The sequence below is a fragment of the Chlorocebus sabaeus genome, chromosome 6, assembly GCF_047675955.1.
Source record: "Chlorocebus sabaeus isolate Y175 chromosome 6, mChlSab1.0.hap1, whole genome shotgun sequence".
NCBI classification, from domain to species: Eukaryota; Metazoa; Chordata; class Mammalia; order Primates; family Cercopithecidae; genus Chlorocebus; species Chlorocebus sabaeus.
This window is the reverse complement of record NC_132909.1, coordinates 48741184-48767876: the sequence shown is the minus strand read 5'-3', so window position 1 is coordinate 48767876 and position 26693 is coordinate 48741184. Positions and strand designations below refer to the sequence as shown.

The 26693-nt window shown below is 53.5% G+C and overlaps 2 protein-coding genes across 2 annotated transcripts; both read right to left on the bottom strand.

Moving 5' to 3' along the window:
- Positions 1-65: 65 nt before the first annotated feature.
- On the bottom strand, positions 66-25939 carry PRKACA (protein kinase cAMP-activated catalytic subunit alpha). The gene is made up of 10 exons (XM_037992153.2): positions 25678-25939; positions 15038-15099; positions 14450-14578; positions 10557-10655; positions 8466-8548; positions 4896-5022; positions 4711-4806; positions 4495-4617; positions 1107-1271; positions 66-718 (listed from the first exon to the last, which is right to left on the bottom strand). The coding sequence occupies exons 1-10, from the start codon at positions 25721-25723 to the stop codon at positions 593-595; spliced, it is 1056 nt and encodes a 351-aa protein (XP_037848081.1). The 5' UTR covers positions 25724-25939; the 3' UTR covers positions 66-592.
- Positions 20467-20806, bottom strand: SMIM46 (small integral membrane protein 46). Its single transcript, XM_073016867.1, has one exon. The coding sequence runs from the start codon at positions 20689-20691 to the stop codon at positions 20539-20541; it is 153 nt and encodes a 50-aa protein (XP_072872968.1). The 5' UTR covers positions 20692-20806; the 3' UTR covers positions 20467-20538.
- Positions 25940-26693: the final 754 nt, after the last annotated feature.

The following is a 26693-nucleotide window of genomic DNA, read 5'->3' as shown; positions in this document are numbered from 1 at the left end:
AGAGGAAGGAGGGAGGCACTGGTGGAACTTAAATAAGATTTTAAATTGTTGTTTTTTAAAAAAAATTCTAGCAAGCAGCCCACTGAACATGTCACTAAAAATCTCTCCTTCCCAGTCAGGATTACTCCGAAAGGAAGGTTGGCGCTTCGTTCATTTGCCCTTAGCAAGTGGGGCCTGTGGTTGGGTGGGATGGGGGTGTGGGTGGGGGATGGAGTTAAGTGTGAGCCCCTCTTTCCACACCCTGTCCCTGGATACACCAGCAAGACCTGGTCTGACTGGAGTTGAGAAACTCGTTTAAAACAGGCAGAAGTAGGCTGGGTGGGGCCGAGGGGCTGGGGGGCTGTGGGGAAGGAGGAAGGGAAAAGTGGGGGAGGGGGCAGGAGGGCAAAGGGGATGAGGGGGAGCAGCTGATATTTCTGTCCCTCTGATTATCTGGGCTTCCTGCTCCCCCTAACCCTGGAGGGTGGGGTGGGGGTGAAATTAGATGCAAGGAACTCTGGGGCCCTCTGGCTGTTCAATCCAACCCTCCCACCCCCCCACCAAAAAAAAAAAAAAGAAAGAAAAGAAAATCCATGGGGGCACAGGCACACCCCTAAAACTCAGAAAACTCCTTGCCACACTTCTCATTGATGGAGACCCGGATTTCTTCTTCCTCATAGTCGTCAAAGTTACTTGTATCCCCAGGGCCTTTAAACTTTGGTATGAAGGGAGCTTCCACCTGGAGAGGGATCAAGAATCACCCAGACCTCAGCATTCAACATAATCATTATTACAACAAAAAATGCGAATGGCCTAACATTCAAGAGATATTTACTCTGACTCAGGCCTGTGCTTACCATTAGGTTACGGATTCCTCTTAACAGCCTGAAACTCTTAATGTAGCCAACTCATCAAAGGGGAAATTATTTCCCAGAGAGGAATCTGCTGCACAAGGTCATGGAATGGCCAAATGACCCCAGAATCCCATTTCTATACCCCGCTGCTCTAAGCTCTCTACTCTAGGTTGCTCCTGAACCTGTGTTCTCTTCTCTCTCTCTCTATTGGCTGTCCTCCCTGACTCCTGGCTTGCTCCCAAACCCTCAGCAGCTTAAGGAGGGGAGACCCACCTTCCTCTGGTAGATGGCGATCCAGTCAGTTGTGGCAAACCACTTGTGGTTCTTGATATCATTGACCCCATTCTTGAGGTTCCCAAAGCGCTTGGTGAGATCTACCTGCAGGAGGTTCCGCAGCAGGTCCTTCAAGTCAGAGCTGAAGTGGGAAGGGAACCGCACCTGGAGGAAGGGGTACAAGGACAGGGTGGGAAGCTGGTCTGGAACTTGGGGAGCCCATGAGGCTTCTTTCTCCATCCAACAGTCCTACTGGGTGGAGGCCTCCAAAGCTGAGTGCCTGCTGGCATCCTGTAAAACAGCTCCTTGAGCCTACACTACAGTTTCCAATTTAGGAAGTGATACTGTGGCCTGAGAATCTGCATTTCTTTAAAAACTTTAAAAATTCAAGAGCTAGTTATTTTAAGTTTTTGTAGAGACAGGGCCTCACTATATTGCCCAGGCTGGTCTTGAACTCTTAGGCTAACCGATCCTCCTGCTTTGGCCTCCCAAAGTACTGGGATTATAGGCGTGAGCCACCGCACCCAGCAAGAATCTGCATTAAAAAAAAAAAAAAAAAAAGTCTCACTCTGTAACCCAGGATGGAGTGCAGTGGTGCGATCTGGACTCACTGCAATCTCCGCCTCCTGGGTTCAAGGAATTCTCCTGTCTCAGCCTCCTAAGTAGCTGGGATCACAGGCTCACGCCATGACACCTGGCTAAGTTTTGTATTTTTAGTAGAGACAGGGTTTCACCATATTGGTCAGGCTGCTCTTGAACTCCTGACCTCAGGTGATCCACCTGCGTCAGCCTCCCAAGGTGTTGGGATTACAGCTGTGAGCTACCGTGCCTGGTCCAATAATCTGCATTTCTAACAAATTCCCCAGCAATGGTGATGCTGGAAAGGGGTCCCCTTTAAGAACCATTGCTCTAAGGCAAGTGCTATGATGATTTCCATTTCAGAGAAGGGGAAACTGAGGCTTGGAAGGGTTAAACAGCTCTTCCAAGGTCACACTGAGGCATGGGATGGGGCAATTCCATCTCAGGTCTACTGGACTCTAGAACTTGTATTCTCAGCTGCTGCTGCTGCCGCTGCTGCTGAAGGCATCTCTGCTGGGGTTCAGAGACTTCTGAAATATTCATGCTTATGACAAACTTTTTCTCTCCTCTCTTTCTGCATAGCTAAGGCTCTTCCATTCTTTAAAGCCCAGCTCAACTCTTCTTGAAAGTTTTCCCCATACGCTCTGAGCCACAGCCTTGTATGCAAGTCATCACTGGAGTTATAGTTGCAAGAAACGACTTCTTGTTCCTGCTGTGCCTCTTACACGCTGTGTGACCTTGGCCATGGCCCTTAACCTCTCTGGGCCTGTGCATGCCTCTCAGATGTGGGGCAGATATCCCAGGGCTGCACGAGGGAGATAATACCACTGAGGGTGTGGGGGAACTAGAAAATGCTACAAAGAAGGGAGTCATGTGCATCTTCTCCTATGGGATCTTCTGTGATTTTTTTCTTTCTTTTTTTTTTTTCCCACTCTGGGCCATTTTCTTTTTTTTCTTTTTTTCTTTTTTTTTTTTTTTTACTGAGATGGAGTCTTGCTCTGTTGCCCAGGCTAGAGTGCAGTGGCGCAATCTCAGCTCACTGCAACCTCTGCCTCCTGAGTAGTTGGGATTACAGGCATATGCCACCACACCCGGCTAATTTTTGTATTTTTAGTAGAGACAGGGTTTCACCATGTTGGTCAGGCTTGTCTTAAACTCCTGACCTTGTGATCCGCCTGCCTCGGCCTCCCAAAGTGCTGGGATTACAGGCGTGAGCCACCGTGCCCGGCCTACTCTGGGCCATTTTATTGGCAGTTTCTATTCCACCCATGGCAGATGCCTCATCTTTCCCTTTTTTTGAGACGGAGTCTTGCTCTGTCGCCCAGGCTGGAATGCAATGGCATGATCTCGGCTCACTGCAACCTCCGTCTCCTGGGTTGAAGCAATTATTTGGCCTCAGCCTCCCAAGTAGCTGGGATTACAGGTGCCTGCTACCATGCCCAGCTAATTTTTGTATTTTTAGTAGAGATGGGGTTTCACCATGTTGGCCAGGCTGGTCTTGAACTCCGGACCTCGTGATCCACCTGCCTCAGCCACCCGAAGTGCTGGGATTACAGGCATAAGCCATCGTGCCAGGCCTTCATCTTTCCCTTTTAGTGATGCTATGTGTCCAGCCGGGCACCCCACTTGCCTGAATTTTTTTAAAAGACTGTGTCTGGCTCTGTGACCCAGGCTGGTTTGCAGTGGCACAGTCACAGCTCACTGCAGCCTTGAACTTCTGGGCTCAAGCGATCCTCCTGCCTCAGCCTCCTGATGAGCTGGGAATACAGGGGTGCACCATCACGCCCAACTAATTTTTAGCTTTTTTTTTTTTTTTTTTTTTTTTAGAGATGGGGTCTGGCTATGTTACCCAGGTTGGTCTGGAACTGCTGGCCTCAAGCCTTCACTTCCCAAGGTGCTGGGATTACAGGCGTGAGCCATTCTACCCAAATGCAAAGTTTCAAAGCCAATCAGTGGCAGAGCTGGGACTGGGGCCCAGGCTGAGCCTGAGGACGCTCCTACCAACCACAGTGTCGTGACTCTGGGCCGACCCAAAGCTCCTGTGTAGGAGATGCTGGACCAAGTCGGGGGATGATCGGGTCTTCCCAGCAAGGTGGTTGAGCTGAGGGCACAGGTGGGGTCCCCAACCTTTTTCGTGCTCTCAGTGCCTACGATGATTACCTACTCACCAAAGTGTGATCTTGGCCAAGACACATCCCTTTTCCCAGCCTGTTTCCTCACCTCTCCTGCAGAGGGTGCCACCATCTCAGGGTATGACTGATGGGGGGATTCTAGGGCCTGGTGGATGGCGGGCACTTTGCACCTGTCATAGATGTGAGCTGAGATGGTTTCAGCACCCCTCATCCGAACCCTCAGAGTTAGGCAAGTCTGGGTTTGGGAGAGGAAGCATGGGCTGTAAACGCAAAGTGGGAGCACTCCTTGGTGAGGCTGCGGACAGCACCTGGGAACAGGAACCAAATACACTGGTTTTTCTGCCTTGGAATTTGCGAAAACTCACACTAACTGGGACAAGGAGTGACGAGGAGGGTTGCCTGGCAGGGCGGTTTGTGTTCTGCGGCCAAGAAGTTCCTGTGAGGCTTGGGGTTTTGGAAGCCCTTGGGATTCTGGAACCACGCGGTTGGGGCTGGACAGTGAGGGGGCCTCGAGGTGTTGGCCTCAGTGTGGCCGGTGCGTCCAGCTTCACCACCTGGCCTGACTTAAGGAACTTCTAGATTATTCTGACAACAAGCAGGGCTCCCCAGGGAGTAGGATGAGTGAGCAGGGGAGGGTCTGTGTCTTCCAGGGCTGTGTCCCCGCAGCCGGACCTCACCTTCCCAGAGACGATCTTCTCATAGATCTGGATGGGCTGGTCTGCGAAGAAGGGCGGGTAGCCAGCGGCCATTTCATAGATAAGAACCCCCAGGGCCCACCAGTCCACAGCCTTGTTGTAGCCCTGGAGCAAGATGGGGGGGCACAGCGTGAGGAGGGGGCGAGCAGGAGAGCAGAGCCGGCCTCAGGGAAAGGGGAAGACTGGGGAAGTGCCTACTTTGCTCAGGATAATCTCAGGGGCCAGATACTCAGGGGTGCCGCACAAGGTCCAAGTGCGGCCCTTCACGCGCTTGGCGAAACCGAAGTCTGTCACCTGTGGGCACAAGAACAGGCAGTTGGCAGGAAGGGAGGGTCCAGGCCACGGCTTCCCCGGGGCTGCCCCTCGCCCGGCCTGGTGGGCACCTGAATGTATCCCTGCTGGTCAATGAGCAGATTCTCCGGCTTCAGGTCCCTGTAGATGAGATCCAGCGAGTGCAGATACTCGAAGGTCAGGACGATCTGGGCCGCGTAGAAACGGGCATGGGGCTCGCTGATGGGGACAAATGGAGAGGTGAATGTCAGTGACCATGCCCCAAAATGGTCCAGCAGGTGGCCCTGCAGAGCCTTCCCCAGAGGAAGACACCTCCAGTCCAGCTGTCAGAAACGCGAGGCACCTGATTCTTAGATAGCCCGACATGGGAAATAGCCTGTAGGTCCACCCACAGGAGAATGGAATCACAGACTGAGCTATAGTCATATAATAGAATTCCACTCACCACCACCACTGCCAACAGGACAGCCCATGCATCCACTCAACAACGTGGCTGCATTTCAAACTGATTATGTTAAAGCAAAAGAAGACACAAAAGAACATGAATGATTCCATTTATATCATGTCCACGCCCAGACAAAACAAAGGCACGGTGTTTGAAGTCAGAAAGGACAACTGCCTTTGGCGGGGAGGTGACGTGTCAAGAGAGGGAACTGGCCCGGCAGTGTCTCATCCCTGTAATCCCAGCATTTTGGAGGGTTGAGGTGGGAGGATCACTTGAGCCCAGGAGTTTGAGACCAGCCTGGGCAACATAGGCAAGACCTCACCTCTGTGTGTATGTAGAGATGTGTGTGTGTGTGTATATATATATATATTTAAAAAAAATTTTTTTTTGAGATGGAGTCTTGCTCTGTTGCCCAGGCTGGAGTGCAGTGGCATAATCTCAGCTCACTGCAACGTTCGCCTCCTGGAAACAAGTGATTCTCTTGCCTCAGCCTCCTGAGTAGCTGGGATTACAGGCATGCACCACCACACCTGGCTAATTTTTATGTTTTTAGTAGAGACAGGGTTTCACCATGTTGGTCAGGCTGGTCTCGAACTGCTGACCTTGTGATCCGCCCGCCTCGGCCTCCCAAAGTGCTGGGATTACAGGCGTGAGCCACTGCACCCGGCCTCCACCTCTGCGTATTATTGGAAAAAAAAAAAAGAAGAAAGGGATTCAAGGGAATTTTCTGGGGTGATAGAAAATTCCATATACTGTTTTAGGTGGAGGTTAGGTAACTGTATACAACTGTCAAAATTTGTGGCATGGAACATTGAAGAACTGTGCATTTTATTGTATGTAAAGTGAATCTATAGTTTTCTATCTAAAATACAACTACAAGGCCAGCATGGTGGCTCATGCCTGTAATCCTAGCACTTTAGAGGCCGAAGGGGACAGATCACCTAAGGTCAGAAGATTGAGACCAGCCTGGCCAACATGGTGAAACCCCATCTCTACTAAAAATACAAAAATTAGCCAGGCAAGGGGGCGTGTGCCTGTAATCACAGCTACTTGGGAGGCTGAGACAGGAGAATTACTTGAATCCAGGAGGTGAAGGTTGCACGGAGCCAAGATCACGCCATTGCACTCCAGTCTGGGTGACAAGACTGAAACTCCATCTCAAAAAATAAAATAAAACTACATATGTAAACTTGTAAGTTAATAAGACAAATTTTTAAGTTAAAAATTTTTTTTTCTTTGAACAGGGTCTCTGTTACCCATTCTGGAGTGCAGCAGCGTGATCATGGCTCATGCAGTCTTTTTTTTTTTTTCCTTTTCATTTTTTTGAGATGGAGTCTTGCTCTGTCATCCAGGCTGGAGTGCACTCGCACAATCTTGGCTCACTGCAACCTCTTCCTCCCAGGTTCACGCCATTCTGCCTCAGCCTCCCGAGTAGCTGGGAATACAGGTGCCCACCACCACGCCCTGCTAATTTTTTTTTTTTTTTGTATTTTTAGTAGAGATGGGGTTTCACCGTGTTAGCCAGGATGGTCTCGATCTCCTGACCTCATGATCCGCGTGCCTCAGCCTCCCAAAGTGCTGGGATTACAGGTGTGAGCCACCGCGCCTGGCCGGCTCATGCAGTCTTGACCTCCCAGGCTCAGGTGATCTTCCCACCTCAGCCTCCCCAGTAGCTGGGACTACAGGCATGTGCCACCACACCTAATTTTTTTTTTTTTTTTGAGATGGAGTTTCGTTCTTGTTGCCAAGGCTGGAGTGCAATGGTGTCATCTGGGCTCACTGCAACCTCTACCTCCTGGGTTCAAGCGATTCTCCTGCCTCAGCCTCCTGAGTAGCTGGGATTACAGGCGCCCACCACCACGCCCAGGTAATTTTTGTATTTTTAGTAAAGATGGGGTTTCACCATGTTGGTCAGTCTGGTCTCAAACTGTTGACCTCAGGTGATCCACCCGCCTCGGCCTCCCAAAGTGCTGGGATTACAGGCATGAGCCACTGCGCCCAGCCTTTTTTTTTTTTTTTTACTTTTTGTAGAGATGGGTCTTGCTATGTTAGGCTGGTCTCAAATTCCTGGGCTCTAGCAATCTGCCCACCTTGGCCTCCCAAAGTGGGATTATAGGCATGAGCCACAGTACCCAGCCTGTATCTTAAACTTACAAATTTATGTATATAGTTTTACTTTATGTATAAAAAATATATTAAAATCTACACATATAAAACTATTGATCTATATAAAATGAAATAATAGTATAATTTTTATTTTATTTTTTGAGATGGAGTCTCGCTCTGTCACCCAGGCTGGAGTGCAGTGGCGCGATCACTGCAAGCTCCACCTCCCGGGTTCACGCCATTCTCCTGCCTCAGCCTCCCAAGTAGCTGGGACTAGAGGCGCCCGCAACCACACCCGGCTAATTTTTTTGTTTTTTTTTAGTAGAGACAGGGTTTCACCATGTTAGCCAGGATGGTCTTGATCTCCTGACCTCGTGATCCACCGGCCTCAGCCTCCCAAAGTGCTGGGATTACAGGCGTGAGCCACCGTGCCCGGCCAATTTTTTTTTTTAAGAGACAAAACCTCACTATGTTGCCTAGGCTGGTCTCAAATTCTTGAGCTCAAATGATCTTTTCGCTTCAGCCTCAGGAGTAGTGGGATTACAGATGCATGCCACCTTTTGGGGCTCAAAAAATGCACAAAATCAACAACTTTCTTTTTTTTTGAGACGGCGTGTCACTCTCTCACCCAGGCTGGAGTGCAGTGGTGTGATCTTAGCTCACTGCAATGTCTGTCTCCTGGGTTCAAGTGATCCTCCTGCCTCAGCTTCCCGAGTAGCTGGGATTACAGGTGCCCGCCACCACACCCAGCTAAGTTTTTTATTTTTACTGGAGATGGGATTTTGCCATGTTGGCCAGGCCGGTCTCGAACTCCTGATCTCAGGTGATCTGCCCACCTCGGCCTCCCAAAGTGCCGGTGAGAACCACCGCGCCTGGGACCAACTAAAGTTTGGACACCTAACTTGCCATGTTTGCTCTGTTTTGTTTTGTGGTGGTTGAAACATCACACATTCCTCAGCATAGGGGAAACAGAAACCCACAGGATCCTGGGAGACCACCTGCATGTTCAAGCATACTGGACTCCTCTGCATTCCCGGGGGGGGGGGCTTGGTTATGCACTGCCACTTGTGGACACCCGACAGCCTGATGTGATGGGGCGTGGCCTGCTTACCTGAACCTTCCAATCCGCCGTAGGTGTGAGAACATCTCCCCACCGGGCACGTATTCCATGACCATGTATAAGTTTGAGTTGTCCTGTGGGAAGCAGTGGCTGGTCAAGGGCCCACTCCCTAAGACTTGGACCCTATCTGAAGGCCTTGGGGGCCTCCTGGCTGGTGTTCAAACATTAAATGACAACAGCGATCCTGGCTCTCCGTAGGAATCATGTTCTAGGGACCAGAGGCTTTGCTGGCTGAACCCACATGTTGCATTTCATTCTGCCCAGGAAGCAGGGGCGACCCTTATCCTGCTGTTAATGGGTGAAAATGAGGGCTGGCTCATAGGTATGTCAGGAGCTGGTTAGCCTGCCCTGGCCGGAGGGTGAACTCTGTAGTACCTTGCTCTGGGAGCCTGAGGTCACAGTGTTGTCATCTGTAAAATGGGATCATGATGGGCTGCAAAATTAGTGGGACCCAGAATAAAAAAGGTGGCCCCTGGTTAAAAAGTTATTACGGAGGGCCGGGTGTGGTGGCTCATGCCTGTATAATCCCAGTACTCTGGGAGGCCGAGGTGGGTGGATCATTTGAGCCTAGGAGTTTGAGATCAGCCTGGGCAACATAGTGAGACCCTGTCTCTATAAAAATACAAAAATTAGCTGGGCATCATGGCATGCACCTGTAGTCCCAGCTACTCAGGAGGCTGAGGTAGGAGGATTGCTTGAGCCTGGGAGGCAAAGGTTGTAGTGAGCTGTAATTGCACCACTGTACTCCAGCCTGGGCAACAGAGTGAGACCTTGTCTAAAATAAATAAATAAATAAATAAATGAATGAATAAATAAATAAATAAATAAAAATGGCTGGGCAGGGTGTCTCACATCTGCAATTCCAGCACTTTGGGAGGTCGAGGCAGGCGGATCACCTGAGGTCGGGAGTTCTAGACCAGTCTGACCAACATGGAGAAACTCCATTTCTACTAAATACAAAATTAGCCAGGTGTGTGGCACATGCCTGTAATCCCAGCTACTTGGGAGGCTGAGGCAGGAGAATTGCTTGAATCCGGGAGTCGGAAGTTGTGGTGAGCCGAGATTGCATCATTGCACTCCAGTCTGGGCAACAAGAGCCAAACTCCATGTCAAAAAAAAAAACAAAAAAAAAAAGGCTGGGCTGGGCACAGTGGCTCATGCCTGTAATCCCAGCACTTTGGGAGGCCAAGGCAGGCAGATCACTTGAGGTCAGGAGTTCAAGACCAGCCTGGGCAACATGGCAAAATCCTGTCTCTACTAAAAATACAAAAATAAGCTGGGCATGGTGGTGGGCACCTGTAATGCCAGCTACTCAGGAGGCTGAGGCAGGAGAATTGCTTGAACCCGGGAGGCAGAGGTTGTAGTGAGCCAAGATCGCGCCACTGCACTCCAGCCTGAGCCACAGAGTAAGACTCTGTCTCAACAACAACAAAAAATTATTACAGATCTCAAGCCAGCAGCAGCAGCAGCACCAAAGCATTAAACCAGGTGTGGGGTCCCTTGGAGCATAGACCCTTGTGCTTCTCTGGGTCGAACACCCATGAAACTGGCCCTGAGTGGCCTTTCCTGTTTCTCATGACTACAGCTTTGGATGGCACCCAAAACGGCTCCCAAAGGGCGCTCAAGACATGCCTGCAACTGTCATGACAACCCCACCAGGTTGGAACTGGTATGATCCCCATTTTACAGATGAGAAAACTGAGGCTCGGGGAGATAAGTCTCTTGCCTGGGGCCACACATCAGGAAGTACTGAGCTGGGAACTGAGCCCCGGCTGCCTGGGACAGCGTTTGTGCTCCCGGGTCAGGCTCTTGCCATAAACCAGGTGCTGCTTTTGAGGGATGTTATTGAGGTTGGGTGACTCGCCAAGGGTATGGAGCTACAAATTGGCTGGCCCAGGAACTGAACTTGGGTCTGCCAGAGTCCCAGCCTGACTCCTGTCCCCTGGTCTCCCTCCTCCAGGGCTCTTGTTCTTCCACAAAAGAGGGCAGCCACTGATTGTCCTCAGCTGCGACCCCAGCCCTGGGGGCCAGAAGGCTGGGACCCAGTGCAGTGACCTTGCCCCTTGGCCACTGGGACCCCACCTTGAAGGAGAACTCGAGTTTGACGAGGAACGGAAAGTTGACGGCTTGCAGGATGCGCTTTTCATTCAGGGTATGTTCGATCTGTTTCAGCTTCACCACCTGGGAAGGGTGGGAGGGGAGGGCAGAGAGGAGGGGGAGGTGAGAGGGGACTCATTTCCCCTGATGCCTGGAACTAGGGATGCCAGAGCCAGGCCGGTTCCTTCAGCCAGAATCATTTGTGTGCCTGTGGCCTGTCGGGCCCTTGGCTGATGCTGAGGACACAGCATCAGGGAGGCTAGGGGCTGCTTGTCCTTGCACGGCACAAAGTCCAGGGCAAAGAATACATGGGTTACCCCGAGAGAGGTCAGAGCTGTGGTGGAGGGCATCTTGGGGTTATGGAGAAGCAGCCCCCAAGAAGCCCATGTAAAGTACCTGGCATGGTCTGGGGAAGGGGGAATCAGAGAAGGCTTCCTGGAGGAAGGGGCAGCTGAACTGAAATTGAAAAGACAGGCAGGAGAAGGCCGAGGGGTGGGGGGTTTAGGAACTGCCTTACCCTTGTCTAGAACACTCCACACAGCAACCTGAATCTCAGGCTAACTGCTCCTCAGCCATCAGCTGTCCCCAATAGCAGATGCCATGAGCAGGCACCTGGCACCTAGTCTCTCACTGAATCAGGACAGGAGCCCTAGAGGCCCATGCTGGGAGCACACCAGTTTGGAAGACCAGACACAGAGAGGGGAGGTGACTTGCCCAAGGTCACACAGCTGGCTGATGTCAGGCTGGTGTGTCACATGTAGTCAGCCTGGTCCCTTGGTCAGCTGTCAACTGCTTTGCTCACATAGCTGTGTCCTCACAGTCTATACCTGCCCTGCCCAGTTCAGTCCCCATTAGCCACAGGGGGATGCTGGACCCTTGAAATGTGACTGGTCGGCTGGGGAGCCAAATTCAAAAATTTTAAGTATCTAAAATATAAATTTAAAAACTGACACCAGCTGGGCATGGTGGCTCACGCCTGTAATCCCAGCACTTTGGGAGGCCCAGGCAGGTGAATCGCCAGAGCCCAGGAGTTTGAGACTAGCCTGGGCAATGTAGCGAGACCCCATCTCTACAAACAACGACGACGACGACGACAACAGCAACAACAACAAAAAGCAATTAGCTGGGCATGGCATGACTATGGTCCCAGCAGCTTCAGAGGCTGAGGTGGGAGGATCATTTGAGCCCAACTGCACTTCAGCCTGGGCAAGAGAGCAAGACCCTGTCTCAAAAACAAAACAACCAGCCTGGCCAAAATGGTAAAACTCTGTCTCTACTACAAATATTAAAAAATTAGCTGGGCGTGGTGGTGGGTGCCTGTAATTCCAGCTACTCAGAAAGCTAAGGCATCGCTTGAACCTGGGAGGTGGAGGTTGTCGTGAGCCGAGATCACGCCATTGTACTCCAGCCTGGGCAACAAGAGTGAAACTCCATCTCAAAAACAAAACAAAACAAAACAAAAATTAAACCCTTGATGTAGGTACTGGTGACTTTCAGGCATAGTTGGAACAACTTGGGCATGTGAATCTGCTTTTTCCTTTTTCTTTTTTTTTTTTGAGATGGAGTCTCGCTCTGTTGCCCAGGCTGGAGTGCAGTGGCGTGATCTCGGCTCACTGCAAACTCTACCACCTGGGTTCACGGCATTCTCCTGCCTCAGCCTCCCGAGTAGCTGGGACTACAGGCGCCCGCCACCACGCCCGGCTACCTTTTTTGTATTTTTAGTAGAGATGGGGTTTCACCGTGTTAGCCAGATGGTCTCGATCTCCTGACCTCGTGATCTGCCTGCCTCGGCCTCCCAAAGTGCTAGGATTACAGGTGTGAGCCACCGCGCCAGGCCTGAATTAGCTTTTTCAACTTCCCTGCTTTTTCTCCTCTTTCCAGGAAAAATTTACCCTGAGTGTCCATCCAATGGACACTGGATTTTAAAGACACTTCAGTACAGAAAAAAAGGAAATATTTCCGAAGTCATGAAGGACTGGGAAAAAAACAAAAGGAATGTAAAATGTTTCATTAATGATATTTTCACATTGATAATATATGGAAACGGTAATACTGTAGATATACTGGCTTAAATAAAATGTATCATTAGGCTGGGCGCGGTGGCTCACATCTGTTTTTTTTTTTTTTTTTTTTTTTTTGAGACGGAGTCTCGCTCTGTCGCCCAGGCTGGAGTGCAGTGGCGCAATCTCGGCTCACTGCAAGCTCCGCCTCCCGGGTTCACGCCATTCTCCTACCTCAGCCTCCCGAGAAGCTGGGACTACAGGCGCCCGCCACTGCGCCCGGCTAATTTTTTTCTATTTTTTAGTAGAGACGGGGTTTCACCATGGTCTCGATCTCCTGACCTTGTGATCCGCCCGCCTCGGCCTCCCAAAGTGCTGGGATTACAGGCGTGAGCCACCGCGCCCGGCCTGGTGGCTCACATCTGTAATCTCAGCACTTTGGGAGGCCGAGGCGGGCAGACCACCTGAGGTCAGGAGTTTGAGACCAACCTGACCAACATGGTAAAACCCCGTCTCTACTAAAAATACAAAAATTAGCCAGGCATGGTGGTGGTGTCTGCAATCTCAGCTACTTGGGAAGCTGAGGCAGGAGAATCACTTGAACCTGGGAGGTGGAGGTTGCAGTGAGCTGAGATCACGCCACTGGGCGACAAGAGTGAGACTCTGTCTCAAAAAAAAAGAAACAAAAAGCCCCAAACATGTCATTAAAATGAATTTCATGAATGTCACCTGCTTCTTTCACTTTCTTTTTTAATTACAATTTTTTTTTTTTAGAGACGGGGTCTGGCTGTGTTGTCCAGGCTGGAGTTGAACTCCTAGGTCCAAGTGATCCTCCTGCCTCAGCCTCTCTAGTAGCTGGGACTACAGGCATGCGCCACCATGCTTGGCTCTTTTTACTGTTTATGATGGAGCAAAGAGAAAATTTAAAATCGATTCTGTGGCTTGGGTTACATTTCTGTTGGTTACATTGCTGCTTTATAGCAGTGCCCGGTATAAAGTTGGATCACAAAAATATTTACGGGAAGAAAGTCCACGTAAACACCACTTCCCCCAAGAATGCTCCTGGCCTCCTCCCTTTGGACAGTGTCTGACCCTGTGTCACAGTGCCCGGCTTTGAATCCATGGCCGGTCTGGAGAGCGAGCTTTGGGAAGGCAGCACAGGGCCCTTCTGACCCTTGGAGCTGGCACATTATGGGGGCTCGGGGAATAGGGGGTGATCCTGGCGTGGTGGCTCATGTCTGTAATCCCTGCGCTTTGGGAGCCTGAGGTAGGAGATCACTTGAGGCCAGGAGTTCAAGACCAGCCTGGGCAACACAGCAAGAGACGCCCTGCCTTTAAAAAAAAAAAAAAAAAAAAAAAAAATTAGCCAGGCATGGTAGTGTGTGCTTGTAGTCCCAGCTACTTGGGAGGAGCTCAGGAGTTTGAGGCTACAGTGAGCTATGATCACGTCACTGCACTCCTGCTTGGGCAACAGAGCAGGATCCTGTCTCCCCCCAAAAAAGCAAGTGGCCAGGCACAGTGGCTCACACCTATAATCCCAGCACTTTGGGAGGCTGAGGCAGGTGTATCATCTGAGGTCAGGAATTCGAGACCATCCTGGCCAATGTGGTGAAAACCCGTCTCTACTAAAAATACAAAAATTAGCTGGGTATGGTGGCGGGTGCCTGTAATCCCAGCTACTCGGGATGCGGAGGCAGCAGAATCGCTTGAACCAGGGAGGTGGGGGTTGCAGTGAGCCAAGGTCGCGCCACTATACTCCAGCCTGAGCAACAAAGCAAGACTCTGACTCAAAAAAACAAAGCAAGTGAGTGAACGGGTGGATAGGGCACTCCAAGGAGTGGGCACAGTCCAGGCAAAGGCGAGGACGGGCCACCTCACCTTCTGTTTGTCGAGGATCTTCATGGCATAGTGGTTCCCGGTCTCCTTGTGTTTCACCAGCATCACCCGCCCGAAGGAGCCCGTGCCGAGGGTCTTAATTCGTTCAAACTGATCCAAGTGGGCTGTGTTCTGTGGGCAGAGGGGTCGGCAGGCTCAGGGTGCATCCTCCCCGCGGCCTGCTGAGCTAAGGTCTGAGGCATCCCCTCTACCACCGGCAGAGGGGGCCCCAGGGAGCACATAGGGTCAGCGGGGTTGAGGACGGGGGCGGAAAATCAAGATGGCAGAGGGCGCATTCCTTAAGGTGGGTGGCAGGGGCCAGATCCGGCCCTGGCCTGGGGCCTGGGAGCTGCTGGCAGCTGTGCTAGGGGCAGGGGCGGGCCGTTGGAAGGGGTGGTGGGATGGGGGTGCCTGGCATTGGGCAGTCAGGTGTCTCCACACAGGAGCCCCCATGGGCACCTGGGGAGTGAATGGGGAGGGTCTGAAGCCTTCTACGGGGTTTCTGAAATTCTAGCTGTGTTGCTGGGACGCAGCCGGGGGCTGGGGGTCACCAGCTCACCCCTCCCCGGACTCTGTACCCAGTGGCCTTACCTGAGCGGGACTTTCCCATTTTTTAAGAAAATCTTCTTTGGCTTTGGCTAAGAATTCTTTCACTGAAAGGGAGAGAGGGGAGAGTTAGACAGAGACCTCCCTTTCACCGGGGCGGGTTTAGGTGATTTCTGGGGAGATACTTGGTAGAAATTGGGGTGCAGTTCCCTCAACCTAGAGCCTGACCTTTTTATGGTGCCTCTGGGGGCCCTGCCTGGGCCGTGGCCTGGGACTCCCTTGCTACAGAGAGGTGGGATCCAGCTGCTGCTCCATCCAAAGTGGGGTACAGAGAGTCTCCAGGGTCACTCCCAGGGGAACGGAGGGAGTTACCCAGGCAGGCCAGCCCACCCCCACTCGCCCCAGTTCTGACCGACATTCCACGGCCAGGGCCGACGCCAGCAGAGGTATTTATAGCCTTGGGATTTGGCTGTTCCTCTGGCCCCTTCTCTGGGGAGGCCGGGCCTGGGATGGAGGCCTCGGGGGCTCGGGTAGCAGGCGCCCTTGGGGGGCTCAGCTGTCACCTTGGCCCCCAGCTGGCCCTGTTCCTGTCGTGTCAATTGCAAGGGCATTGCTCCAGAGCTGGTTCAAGGGACGTCTCGTCCGATGCCCACTCCTAGGCCCCACAGCATCCCAAGGCGAACATCACCACCTGGCTAACGTTGAAACTTCCCCGGCAGACCCTGTGCCGGCTGCTGTCTACACTGTCTCATCTGACTCGCTCGGCAACCTGCCTTGCATTCATTGTGTCCGTTTAACAACCCAGAAAACAGGCTTGAAAACAGTCATTCTTATCTCTGCTGAGATGCAGCCCAGCAAAGTGGCTAAGGGCCAGGACTTGGGGACAAGATCCAGTTCAGAGCCCAGCCTGGTCTCCGATGAACTCTGTGACTTTGGGCAACTGATCTCACCTCTCTAGGCCTCAGTTTTCCTCATCTGTAAAGTAGGGTGGGTTTTTTTGGTTTTTTTTTTTTTTGAGACAGAGTCTCGCTCTGTCGCCCAGGCTGGAGTGCAGTGGCGCGATCTGGGCTCACTGCAAGCTCCACCTCCTGGGTTCCCGCTATTCTCCTGCCTCAGCCTCCCAAGTAGCTGGGACTACAGGTGCCCGCCACCTCAACTGGCTAGTTTATTTTTTTGTATTTTTTTAAGTAGAGACGGGGTTTCACCGTGTTAGCCAGGATGGTCTCAATCTCCTGACCTCGTGATCCGCCCGTCTCAGCCTCCCAAAGTGCTGGGATTACAGGCTTGAGCCACTGCGCCCGGCCTGTGGGGTGGTTTTAAGGAATGAATGAGTTCATCTTGGCAAAGGGAGTTGAACAGTGGCCCATGTGATGCTAGTGCCAGATAAATGTCAGCTACTATTATTTATTTATTTTTAAAATTATTATTATTATTATTATTGAGATGGAGTCCCACTCTATTGCCAGGCTGGAGTGCGGTGGCACGATCTCAGATCACTGCAACCTCTACCTCCCAGGTTCAGATGATTCTCCTGCCTCAGCCTCCTGAGTAGCTGGGATTACAGGCACCTGCTACCACGCCCAGCTAATTTTGGTATTTTTAGTAGAGACGGGTTTCACCATGTTGGCCAGGCTGGTCTTGAACTCCTGACCTCAGGTGACCTGCCTGCCTTGGCCTCCCAAAGTGCTGGGATTACAGGCATGAGTCACTGCACCCCGCCTATTATTTTTTAAATTGAGGTATAAAATATGTGGAGAAGGCTGAGGTGGGCGGATCACGAGGTCAGGAGATCGAGACCATCCTGGCTAACACGATGAAACCCCATCTCTACTAAAAATATTAGCCGGGTGTGGTGGCAGGTGCCTGTAGTCCCAGCTACTTGGGAGGCTGAGGCAGGAGAATGGCGTGAACCCGGGAGGCGGAGCTTGCAGTGAACCGAATTCGCACCACTGCACTCCAGCCTGGGAGACAGAGCTAGACTCTGTCTCAAGAAAAAAAAAAAAAAAAAACATATGGGGAGAGAGGTTGGGTGCAGTGGCTGACGTCTGTAATTCCAGCACTCTAGGAGGCTGAGGTGGGTGGATCACGAGGTCAGGAGTTTGAGACCAGCCTGGCCAACATGGCAAAACCCCATCTCTACTAAAAATAAAAAAATTAGGCCGGGCACGGTGGCTCACGCCTGTAATCCCAGAACTTTGGGAGGCCGAGGCGGGTGGATCACTTGAGGTCAGGAGTTCAAGACCAGCCTGGCCAACATGGTGAAACCCTGTTTCTACTAAAAGTACAAAAAAATTAGCCAAGCATGGTGGCTGGAGAATCGCTTGGACCCGGGAGGCAGAGGTTGCAGTGAGCTGAGATCATGCCATTGCACTGCAGCCTAGGCAAGACTAGAGCGAGACTCTGTCTCCAAAACAAAACAAAACAAAACAAAACAAAACAAAAAAATTAGCCAGGCATCGTGGTGTGTGCCTATAATCCTAGCTACTTGGGAGGCTGAGGCAGGAGAATTGCTTGAACCTGGGAGGCAGAGGTTACAGTAAGCCGAGATCATACCACTGCACTCCAGCCTGGGTGACAGAGCAAGACTCTAAGGAAAAAAAAAAGAAAAGAAAAAATAAAATAAAATATGGGGAGAGATGGGCCATGGTGGCTCACGTCTATAATCCCAGCGCTTTGGGAGGCTGAGGTGGGCAGATCACTTGAGGTCAGGAGTTTGAAACCAGCCTGGCCAACATGGTGAAACCCTGTCTTTACTAAAAATACAAAACTTAGCTGGGCACGGTGGTGCATGCCTGTAATCCCAGCTATTTGGGAGGCTAGGGCAGGAAAATCTCTTGAACCTGGGAGGCAGAGGTTACAGTGAGCCAAGATCGCACCAGTGCGCTCCAGCCTAGGTGACACAGTGAGACTCTGTCTCAAAAAAAAAAAAAAAACCCAGGGAGAACTGGGAATGGTGGCTCACACCTGTAATCCCAGTGCTTTGGAAGGCCGAGGTTGGAGGATCGCTTGAGGCCTGGAATTAGAGACCAGCCTGGGCAACATAGCAAGACCTCATCTCTACAAAAAATAAAACAATTAAAAAATTAGCTGAGCGTAGTAGTGGTCCATGCCCGCAGTTCCAGCTACGCAGGAGGCTGAGGCAGGAGGATCTCTTAAAACCCAGGAGATTGAGGTTGCAGTGAGCTGTGACTGCACCACTACACTCCAGCCTGAGCAAGAGTGAGACTCTGTCTCAAAAAAATAATAATACTCTGGGAGGCCGAGTTGGGGGGATTGCTTGAATGCAGGAGTTCAAGACCAGCCTGGACAACATCAAAACCCTCTACAGAAAATAAAAACATTAGCCAGGTGTGGTGGTGTGCACCTGTAGTCCCAGCTACTCAGGAGGCAGAGGTGGGAGGATTGTTCAAGCCCGGGAGGTAGAGGCTGCAGTGAGCCGTGATTGAACCATTGCACTCCAGGCTGGGTGACAGAGTGAGGCCCTGTCTCAAAACAAATAAAGTAAGAATTAAAACAAAAACAAAAACAAATATAGGGGCATTGAGCGTTCAAATTTTTTTTTTTTGAGATGGAGTCTCGCTCTGTCTCCCAGGCTGGAGTGCAGTGGAGCGATCTTTGCTCATTGCAAGCTCCGTTGCCTCCTGGGTTCACGCCATTCTCCTGCCTCAGCCTCCCGAGAAGCTGGGACTACAGGCGCCCGCCACCATGCCCGACTAATTTTTTTGGTATTTTTAGTAGAGACGGGGTTCACTGTGTTCACCAGGATGGTCTCGATCTCCTGACCTCCTGATCTGCCCACCTCGGCCTCCCAAAGTGCTGGGATTATAGGTGTGAACCACCGTGCCCGGCCAAGTGCTCAAATCTTAAATGCGCAGCCTGACAGATTCTTGCATTACGGACTTGTCCTTTAACCACCACCTAGGGCTACAAGGAACCAGCCCCTCGCTGAGTGTTTTCTATGCTTCGTTCTCACCCTATGGGGTGGGAGCTGCTGTTATTCCCACTGTACAGATGAGAAGACTGATCAGGTCTGAGGTCACTGACCCGCCCCCACTTCCCATGAGATTAACTACTTCACTGCCAACTCAGCCATTGGTTTCAGCGCTGAGTCCAGGGCACCAGGGTGGCCAGTGTGGACAGAGCTGCCTTCAACCCCCTGATGTTCCTAGGTTTGCTACCACCCTGAGGGGTCCTGTACACTGGCCCTTTGGCATTGCTGGTTGTCTGCCTGCCAGGAATCCCGCATGGCCTTTGGGGGGAGCCACCCCCCCTACCTGTCCCCAAAGCTCTCCATCAGCATTCAGAGAGAAGAGCCCTCATGGGGCTAGAAAGTGGTAGACGGTGGCTGGGTATGGTGGCTCACGCCTGTAATCCCAGCACTTTGGGAGGCTGAGACAGGCAGATCACCTGAGGTCGGGAGTTTGAGACCAGCTTGACCAACATGGAGAAATCCTGTCTCTACTAAAAATACAAAATTAGCTGGTTGTGGTGGCACACGCCTGTAATCCCAGTTGCTCGGGAGGCTGAGGCAGGAGAATTGCTTGAACTTGGAAGGCAGAGGTTGCGGTGAGCCAGGATGGCGCCATCGCACTCCAGCCTGGACAACAAGAGCGAAACTCTGTCTCAAAAAAAAAAAAAAAGAAAGAAAGTGGTAGATGGGGGATAGAGAGAGACTGTGGCCAAGAAGGCCCCACAAAGAATGACTGCGCCAAGAGGGGACAGGCAATGAGTGGCCAGGAGTCCTAGATGGGTGCCTGGCTGGGCCACCAACTAGCGCAGGGGCCTACGCCTGGGGGCTGCACCAAATCCAATGCTTTCACTAGCAGAACCTTTGTGTGTGTGTTTTGTTTTGTTTTGAGATGGGGTCTTGCTATGTTGCCCAGGCTGGTCTCTAACTTCTGGCCTCAATGGATTCCTCCACCTTAGCCTCCCAAAGTACTGGGATTACAGGCGTGAGCCACTGTGCCTGGCTTCACTGATAGAACCTTTGTGACCAAAAACATCTTCCTTGGAAACCTCCAAATAATCCACACAAAACTCAGCAGTGGATGGGGAGGGTGGAGGGTGCCCTCTTGGGATTCTACCTTCACCCACACAAGAAGGCAGAGAGGTGCCGGGCTTCAAGGGAATCTGAAAGGTCTGGTCAGTTTTCCCTTTGCTCTTAGCAAAAGGGAAAAAATTGCTGAATCCTGCACCTCCCTGACTCGCTGAGCTCCCAGCCTCTGGCTGTCCGCTGGTGCCCCATGGAGCAGTTCCACAGGGTGCCCTGCTGTTAGCATGGCCCTTCTCTGGCCTCTCAAAGGACCAGAGAGCCCAGGCTCCGGTGCCACTAGCCTTGTGAGCTTGTCAGATTTGGGGATGGGGCATGGGGGAGGCCAGTGCCAGGAGGAGCAGGCAGAGAGAGGGATGATCGGGGGAGGGGCAGGTAACCTCAATCAAGAGGCCCCACACTCACCTCTGCTTCCTGTCTCTTCCAGCAGAGGGTGGAATAAAGGGTGGGCGGGATGGGGTGATCTGGGGGGCTTCTGTCCCCTGGCCAGGGAGGCTCAGGGTGCTGGCTGTCGCTCAGGCCCCCAGAAGGTGTGGTGCAGGTAGCCCAGGAAACGTGCAGCCAGGTGGGCCCAGAGGAACAGCTGCAGCCACAGCTGGAAGGTGGTCTCCGAGTCCCCACCCTGGCTGCTGCCTGATCCCAGATCCATCCCCGGCCCCCCTGGGCTCTCCCTGGAATCTTCCTTTTGCTGAGAAACCAGGAAAACGCAGAGCCTCTAAGTCAGCTTCCTTGGGAAGGCCTCAGGGGACCAGGGAGGAGGAGCTGGTTGCCACAGAAGCTTTTAAAGGTACCTGCTCCAAGCTGGCCAAGGTTTGCAGAGGGCTTCCTTGGCAGGAGGCGATGGGAAGATTCTCCTGAGGGTGTCCCTCTGGCTGGCCTGTGTGCCCCAGGGCGGGGCCATAAAGCTAACTTCCCTTTCCAGGGACTTCACTGCTCCTGGGACGCCAGGCCCTGCCTTCCTCAGTGGGCATTGGACTATGCAGAGGACAGTGCCCGGTGTGCCCAGAGCAGTGTCCACTGGGCAGAGGGGAAAGAGTTAAGGTTCAGGATCAGGCAACAGCCAGAGACTCCCTGGGGGCTAAAGAGGCCCCAGAGCTCTCTTAATTCGCTGAAAGAACAGCTGGAGAGAAAGGCTTGGGGCAGGGGGTGACAAGAGCCACCCTGCCTCCTCCCCTGAATTCCCTTTCAATGTGGAACCCCCAAATCCTGCTATCCCGAGAGAGAAAATGGGTACATCTGGCTCTTTGCTTTGCTCCTATGCGTGGGTGGAGAGGGGAACGGCATCCTGGGATGTCCTTGGCCTCTGTCAAACCTTGCCCTGTGCTTGGCTCTACTCTCGGCCATGAAAGTCCAAACCGGAAACGAGCGGCTAAACCCAAGGGTGGGGGAGGGGGAGGCAGCCTTGACCATCTTCCTCCTCCTTTCCAGATCCCAAAAGAAGCGGAGAGTCAGTGGCAGCCTCTTTGAGAGTGCCCAGCACCCAGGACCCCTGCTAGCAACAGGAAGTGGCAGAGGATGGTAACCCAGCCAGCTGCTGGCCTATACAGCCTGCTGCCCTGCCCACATCTCCCACACGGGGGGTGCCAGCTCCCACTGTGGTCCAGATTCCATTTGGGCTCATAGAGAAAACTCCTTGACACCCCTGGAAAAGCCAGGGCCACAGCAGAAGGCAGAAGTCTAGAAACTCGCCCTGGGAATGGGGAATTGCAACAGCAGAGTATCAATTTGGGCAAGGGGCTCGGGGTCTCCCTCGGAAGGAGCCCAGCCTCAGAATCCCCTTCCTCCAGACAACAATCTCAGACCCTCTGCCCTTTTGAAATCTGGCTGTCCTGGGAATTCTGGGGCAGGAATGCCCAGCCTGGGCTGGGCCCCCTACTCGAGGCTGGATGATTCCTCCAGTGGAGCCTGGATTCCCTCCTCTGGGCTTACCATGCCACAACTCTGAGCTGGACCCCAACACTGGGATGGCTCATCCCACAGTCTGAGCTGAACCCCAACACTGGGATGCACCTCTCCACCACCCTTGTCTGAGCTGGCCCCCCTGCTGGGTGGACCATCCTCCCTTGTCTGAACTGGGCCACCGATCCCCTCTGTTCTTCCCCAGTCCGCACAGCCTGGGGCTATACAGGAGGCGTTTCCAGGGCCAGCCAGGGGTTCATATCCTCCTCCTCTTCACCTGTGCCCCAGACCTCTCTGCAGCCCCTCCCTGACTTGAGGGGCAGCGTGTGCCTGGGAAGTTGCTATAGTAACAGGGCTCAGCCTCACCATCGCTGGAGTTGGAAGCCATCACTCAGTCCTGTTCTCAGGGCACCGGGACTACGGTGGCTGGGAAGGCTCATGAGACCTACCGTGTCTGTCGGGCTGTCCATCCCCAGAACCCTGCCTGCAGGGGGAGCTAGGGAGACGTGGGGTGGAAGCAGGAAGAGAAACCCAACCCAGAGGCCACTAGGGTGCAGAGGAGGGACAGATAGGACCCTCCAAGTTTCTGTAGACGTGGTTGCGCTAAGGGGAGAGCTGCCTTGACAAGACCCTCTTGGGCACCCATACAACTGCCAAGGCACAGAAGTTGTTTGGCCGTCTTAGGCATCCATAGGCTGTTACATGGCACTAGTTCTTCCCATCTAGGGTCTTCTTGGGGGGTGCTTTTCTCTCTTTGCCGGGATCTGCTTGTGTCCCGGAGATGGGGGGGCTCCCTTTTACCAGCTCTGCCTCTTCCCCTATGGGCCAGCTCCCAGGCGTATCTTCAGTCAGTGCCAGCCACGACCTGAGCCCCACTTGGCTCTCTGACCTGGGCGCCTGCCCTCTGGGGCCGCTGCTCCCTCTCCATTCTTCGAACCTGGCCAGCATCTGGGACTTGGTCTTTTTTCTCGGCCCTCTCAGCTCTCCCAATGGCTTTGCCATCTTTGGGTGTAGATTCTCCCCATTCCACTCCAGGGCTCATTCTGGATCCCTGGCCTCTTGGGAGGAGGCGGAGTCTGTCCTGCTCTGGCAGAGATGGTACCACAGGGGACTGCAGGATGCTTAACTGGTGCCTCCCAAGGCTTGGGCATTTTCCTGACCCCAGTCGGGCCGGCGTCTGGCAGATGAAATCCAGGTGCCCCCTGCAGGCTGGCCTGGCTACTGCCCCCGCCCCTGCCCCACCCTTGTAAGAAGGTAAATTTTGTCTAACTCTATCCTCTCAGAATCAGAGCGCCTCAAAGCAAAGAGGGACTTCCTTCCTCATCTTATTTCCTTCTCTGGAAGCCTCTGGGAGGAAGTACAGCTTCGGGCGTTTCTCAAAGTGTGACATGGTCCCATTGGCAGAACATGACATGTTTTTCGGGATGTTTCATTTATCTAGTTACACTGTATTTAATGTGTATCAGAGAAAATATAACTAGCATAGCAATCCCATGATTTCATTTATATTATTGTTTAGAATGAGCTCCAAGTTTACATCTGAACAGAAGTGAGTAAAATTTGTATTATTTTAAATTAAGAAAATATGATAGAGTAAAAATCTGGGAGGCTGCTGAAAAATGTCAGAGTCAGGAAATTCTGGGGTCCAAGAAGTTTGCTGGTAGATGGGTCTGGATGTGAATCCTGCCTCTGTGACATCATCTATGTCATGGCTGTCATTTCTGCCAGAGGGCTCCTTTGGAAAATTTGGATAACAGCCCATTATGAAAGTCACTAGAGTAGATATATCTATCTGCCTGGCCATTTAGCCTGTGGCACAGCCTAGATGCCCAATAAATAGTAGCTCTCTTTTACCGTGATCATTCATTTCTGGGTGTCTGACCTGTGCTCTGAGAGAATCAGTGGTTCCTTCCAGAGCCTCTGATCTTTTTCTTGGGATCCTTTTTCTTGTGCAGCTTTCCACCCGCCACCACATGTGTCTGATAGCCTTGAAGGTTTTCCAGGACTGTCATCTCCCCAACTTCCAACTGAGCCACCGTAATACATAGCTGCCTGCCTCCACCTTCCACCTCCCAGCTGGCCTCACCTGCTGGGGGCCTGACTCCTCCCCCTCTGCCAAGTCCCCTCCAAGCTCATGCCCAGACCTTTTTTGGACACTACCCACCTGCTCCTCTGTCATCAAGCACTCAGCTACAGGCACTTCCCTCCCCGGCCCCCGCCCATTGGTGACATGTCAGGCCTCTTCATGATTGCTCTGTAACTCTGAGTTCTGCTATCTGAATCCGTATAGGAATAAAGTTCCCGGGCTTTCATACCTTTCTGGGAGGGGGCAGTCAGGGAACTCAGATGCTGGGGTTTGAGACCAAAAACTGGCCTTCCTTTTCGACTAATAGTTCTGACTATTTCTGGGTAAGTGGACAGGGGATCCCAGCCGCCTTCCAGCTTTCAGACTGACGTGACAACAATTTAAGAGCTATAAGAATTGGGAATGGGGTTCAAGACCATTTCTGATGGTATTTCCAGATAGAGAATCTCTTTCTCTGGCTGGCTGGAAAAGGCCAACATAATTTGGGGGCAAGTGGGTGAAAAAGGTCTCTCTCTGGCTGAGCCCTGGGAATGATCAGAATCACTAGACATCAAAGCAAATCACTAGACATCACCCATTACTCTCTTTGACTGCCTCCCCCTCCCCCGTGCTCTTTCTGACCATCCCAATTAAAACCGAATGAACCTCGCTAAACGCAGACACTTTTCACCCCAAGCCAGGAGCGGTGGAAGAAGCCCCAGGCACTGGGTGAATGACGGAGCCTCAGTTGTGAAACGACCATTTATTGAGGGGCCCTCCACGGAGCCTAGAGCTCACTGCAAGGCAGGAAATGCGAGGGGGCTCTGCCACCACCCCCCTACCCCAACGCAGGAAAGAGGACGCAATGAATCCCAACAAGAGCAGCTCAAACTTGGCTTTGGAAGCACTGAAGCAGTTCTCTACGTTCATAAACAGTCTGCTACCCCAGCCAGGGACAGACGCTTGCTTGGAGGACGGAGCCCAAGCAGAGAAGCAGAATGACAGAGTGACAGGATGAGAGAGGCAGAGGGACCCAGAAAGATCCTGTCCCCCATGCCAAGTGACACAGAAGAAAAAAACAATGCTGGAGGTGGCTCTGGGAAATGCTCAGGGGGTAGGATGGGTTTGGAAGGGGGGGCTGTGCTAAGGTGAAGAGGGGAAGGGCAGGAGAAAGATGGCGGGGGCTGGAGGGGGGAGGGGTGTGGTCACCAAGTGGCCAAGGTCCCTGCGCGGTAGAGGCAGACAGACCCCATCGCATTCCCAAACTGGCAGAAACATGGGTCGGGGTCAGGCAGAGGATCCCATAGGCGACAGAAGTGAGTGAGGAAGTGGGGGGATTAGAATCTGGGGAGAGGGGCCAGGAAAGGAGGGGGTAGGCTGGTGACAGGGCCCCATGTGGGGCCCCAGCGGTCATACGTGCCATGGTTGGCAGTGACAGCTGGGGGGGAGCACGGTCTTTGCAGTGTGGGGCGGCCCTAGGGGAAGGGGACCCCTACAGGGGGTACTCTGCGGGCCCGCGGGCCCCAGCCTTGGACAGGCCGGGGCAAGGGGCGCTGGGGGGTAGGCAGAGAGGAATGGGGGGGCTCCGTAGGGGGAGGGGCCAGGCGATGATGGACAAGGCCAGGACTGGCAGCGCAGGGCCGGGATCGGGGTCACGGCCGGGGCACTCACCACTCTCCTGCTCGCTGCCCTTCTTGGCGGCGGCGGCGTTGCCCATCGCGGCGGCGGCGGCCGGGGCCGGTCCCGGAGCTGCGGCGCGGCGGGTGCTGGCGGTGGCCGGCGGCCCCGGAGCGCGCTGGGCGGCGGCGGCGGCGGCCCTCGGGCTGGCTGCGCTAGCTGCGGCGCCGCGACCCCCGCCCAGCCCCTGCTTCCCGCGTCTCTCCGCGCCCGCCCGCCCGGGAACCTCAGCCCAAGATCTCTGCCGCTGTCCGTGACGCCCCCGCAGCCCGCCGCTCATTGGCCTAGGCCGCCCTGACTGACGGCTCCGCGCCGCCGCCCATTGGCCCTCCCGCGACCTTCTCGCGCCGCTATAGGTTCTCAATCTCGTGACGTCACCGCGGACTCTCGGCCATTCACGCGCTCGTGAGGCCGCAGCTGGGCGGGCAGACGCGTCCGATTGGCCGAAGCGCTGGACTGGGCCCGGGGTCCGCCCCGCGAGGCCGCCGATTGGCGGAGGTGCCCTGTTCGACAAGCCCCCAGCAGAACGCTCAGTGTCAATCCGGGGGTGAGAGGGCGGGGCAGAGGCGCAGTCTGCAGGCCCGGGCCGGCGGGGCGGGGAGGGGCGGCGGAGGCTGGCGGGCGGCCGCGCAGCACTCCGAGGCTCAGGAGGCGGCCCCGGCGGGCGCCCGGCCGGCCCCGCGCGCGCCGCAGTCCCCCGCCCCCGCTCAGTGCGGCAGCGGCTGTCGGCCAGCCGGGGTTGGCGCCGCGGCCTGCCTGGCGCAGCCGCTGACCACCTGCCAGCGGGGGAGGGGCGCGACCGGCGCGCGGGTCAGAGGTCGCCCGGCCGCCGCCGGCGTCATTCATAAGGCCTGGCGCTGGGCAGCCGTGGCCAGGCCTGCTTGGGGGCCAGGCCGCGGGGCCTCCTGGGTTTCCCAGCCGCAGTCAGGAGGATGCCGGGCCCGGCGCAAGGAGTGGCTGGGAAGGGGCGCTCAATGTCCACCCCTTTGCTGGGTCCTAGCCCTGGGCTC

Bases quoted from the DNA above. Each gene is read 5' to 3' on its own strand.
- SMIM46 (XM_073016867.1), bottom strand. From the start codon at position 20,691: ATGGATCTGGGATCAGGCAGCAGCCAGGGTGGGGACTCGGAGACCACC.
- PRKACA (XM_037992153.2), bottom strand. From the start codon at position 25,723: ATGGGCAACGCCGCCGCCGCCAAGAAGGGCAGCGAGCAGGAGAGTG. The intron at 5,023-8,465 runs GTAAGCAGGCCA...TGTCCCCATCAG, and splicing joins CGGCGGATTGGAAGGTTCAG to CGAGCCCCATGCCCGTTTCT. The intron at 4,618-4,710 runs GTAGGCACTTCC...ATCTTGCTCCAG, and splicing joins CTGAGATTATCCTGAGCAAA to GGCTACAACAAGGCTGTGGA.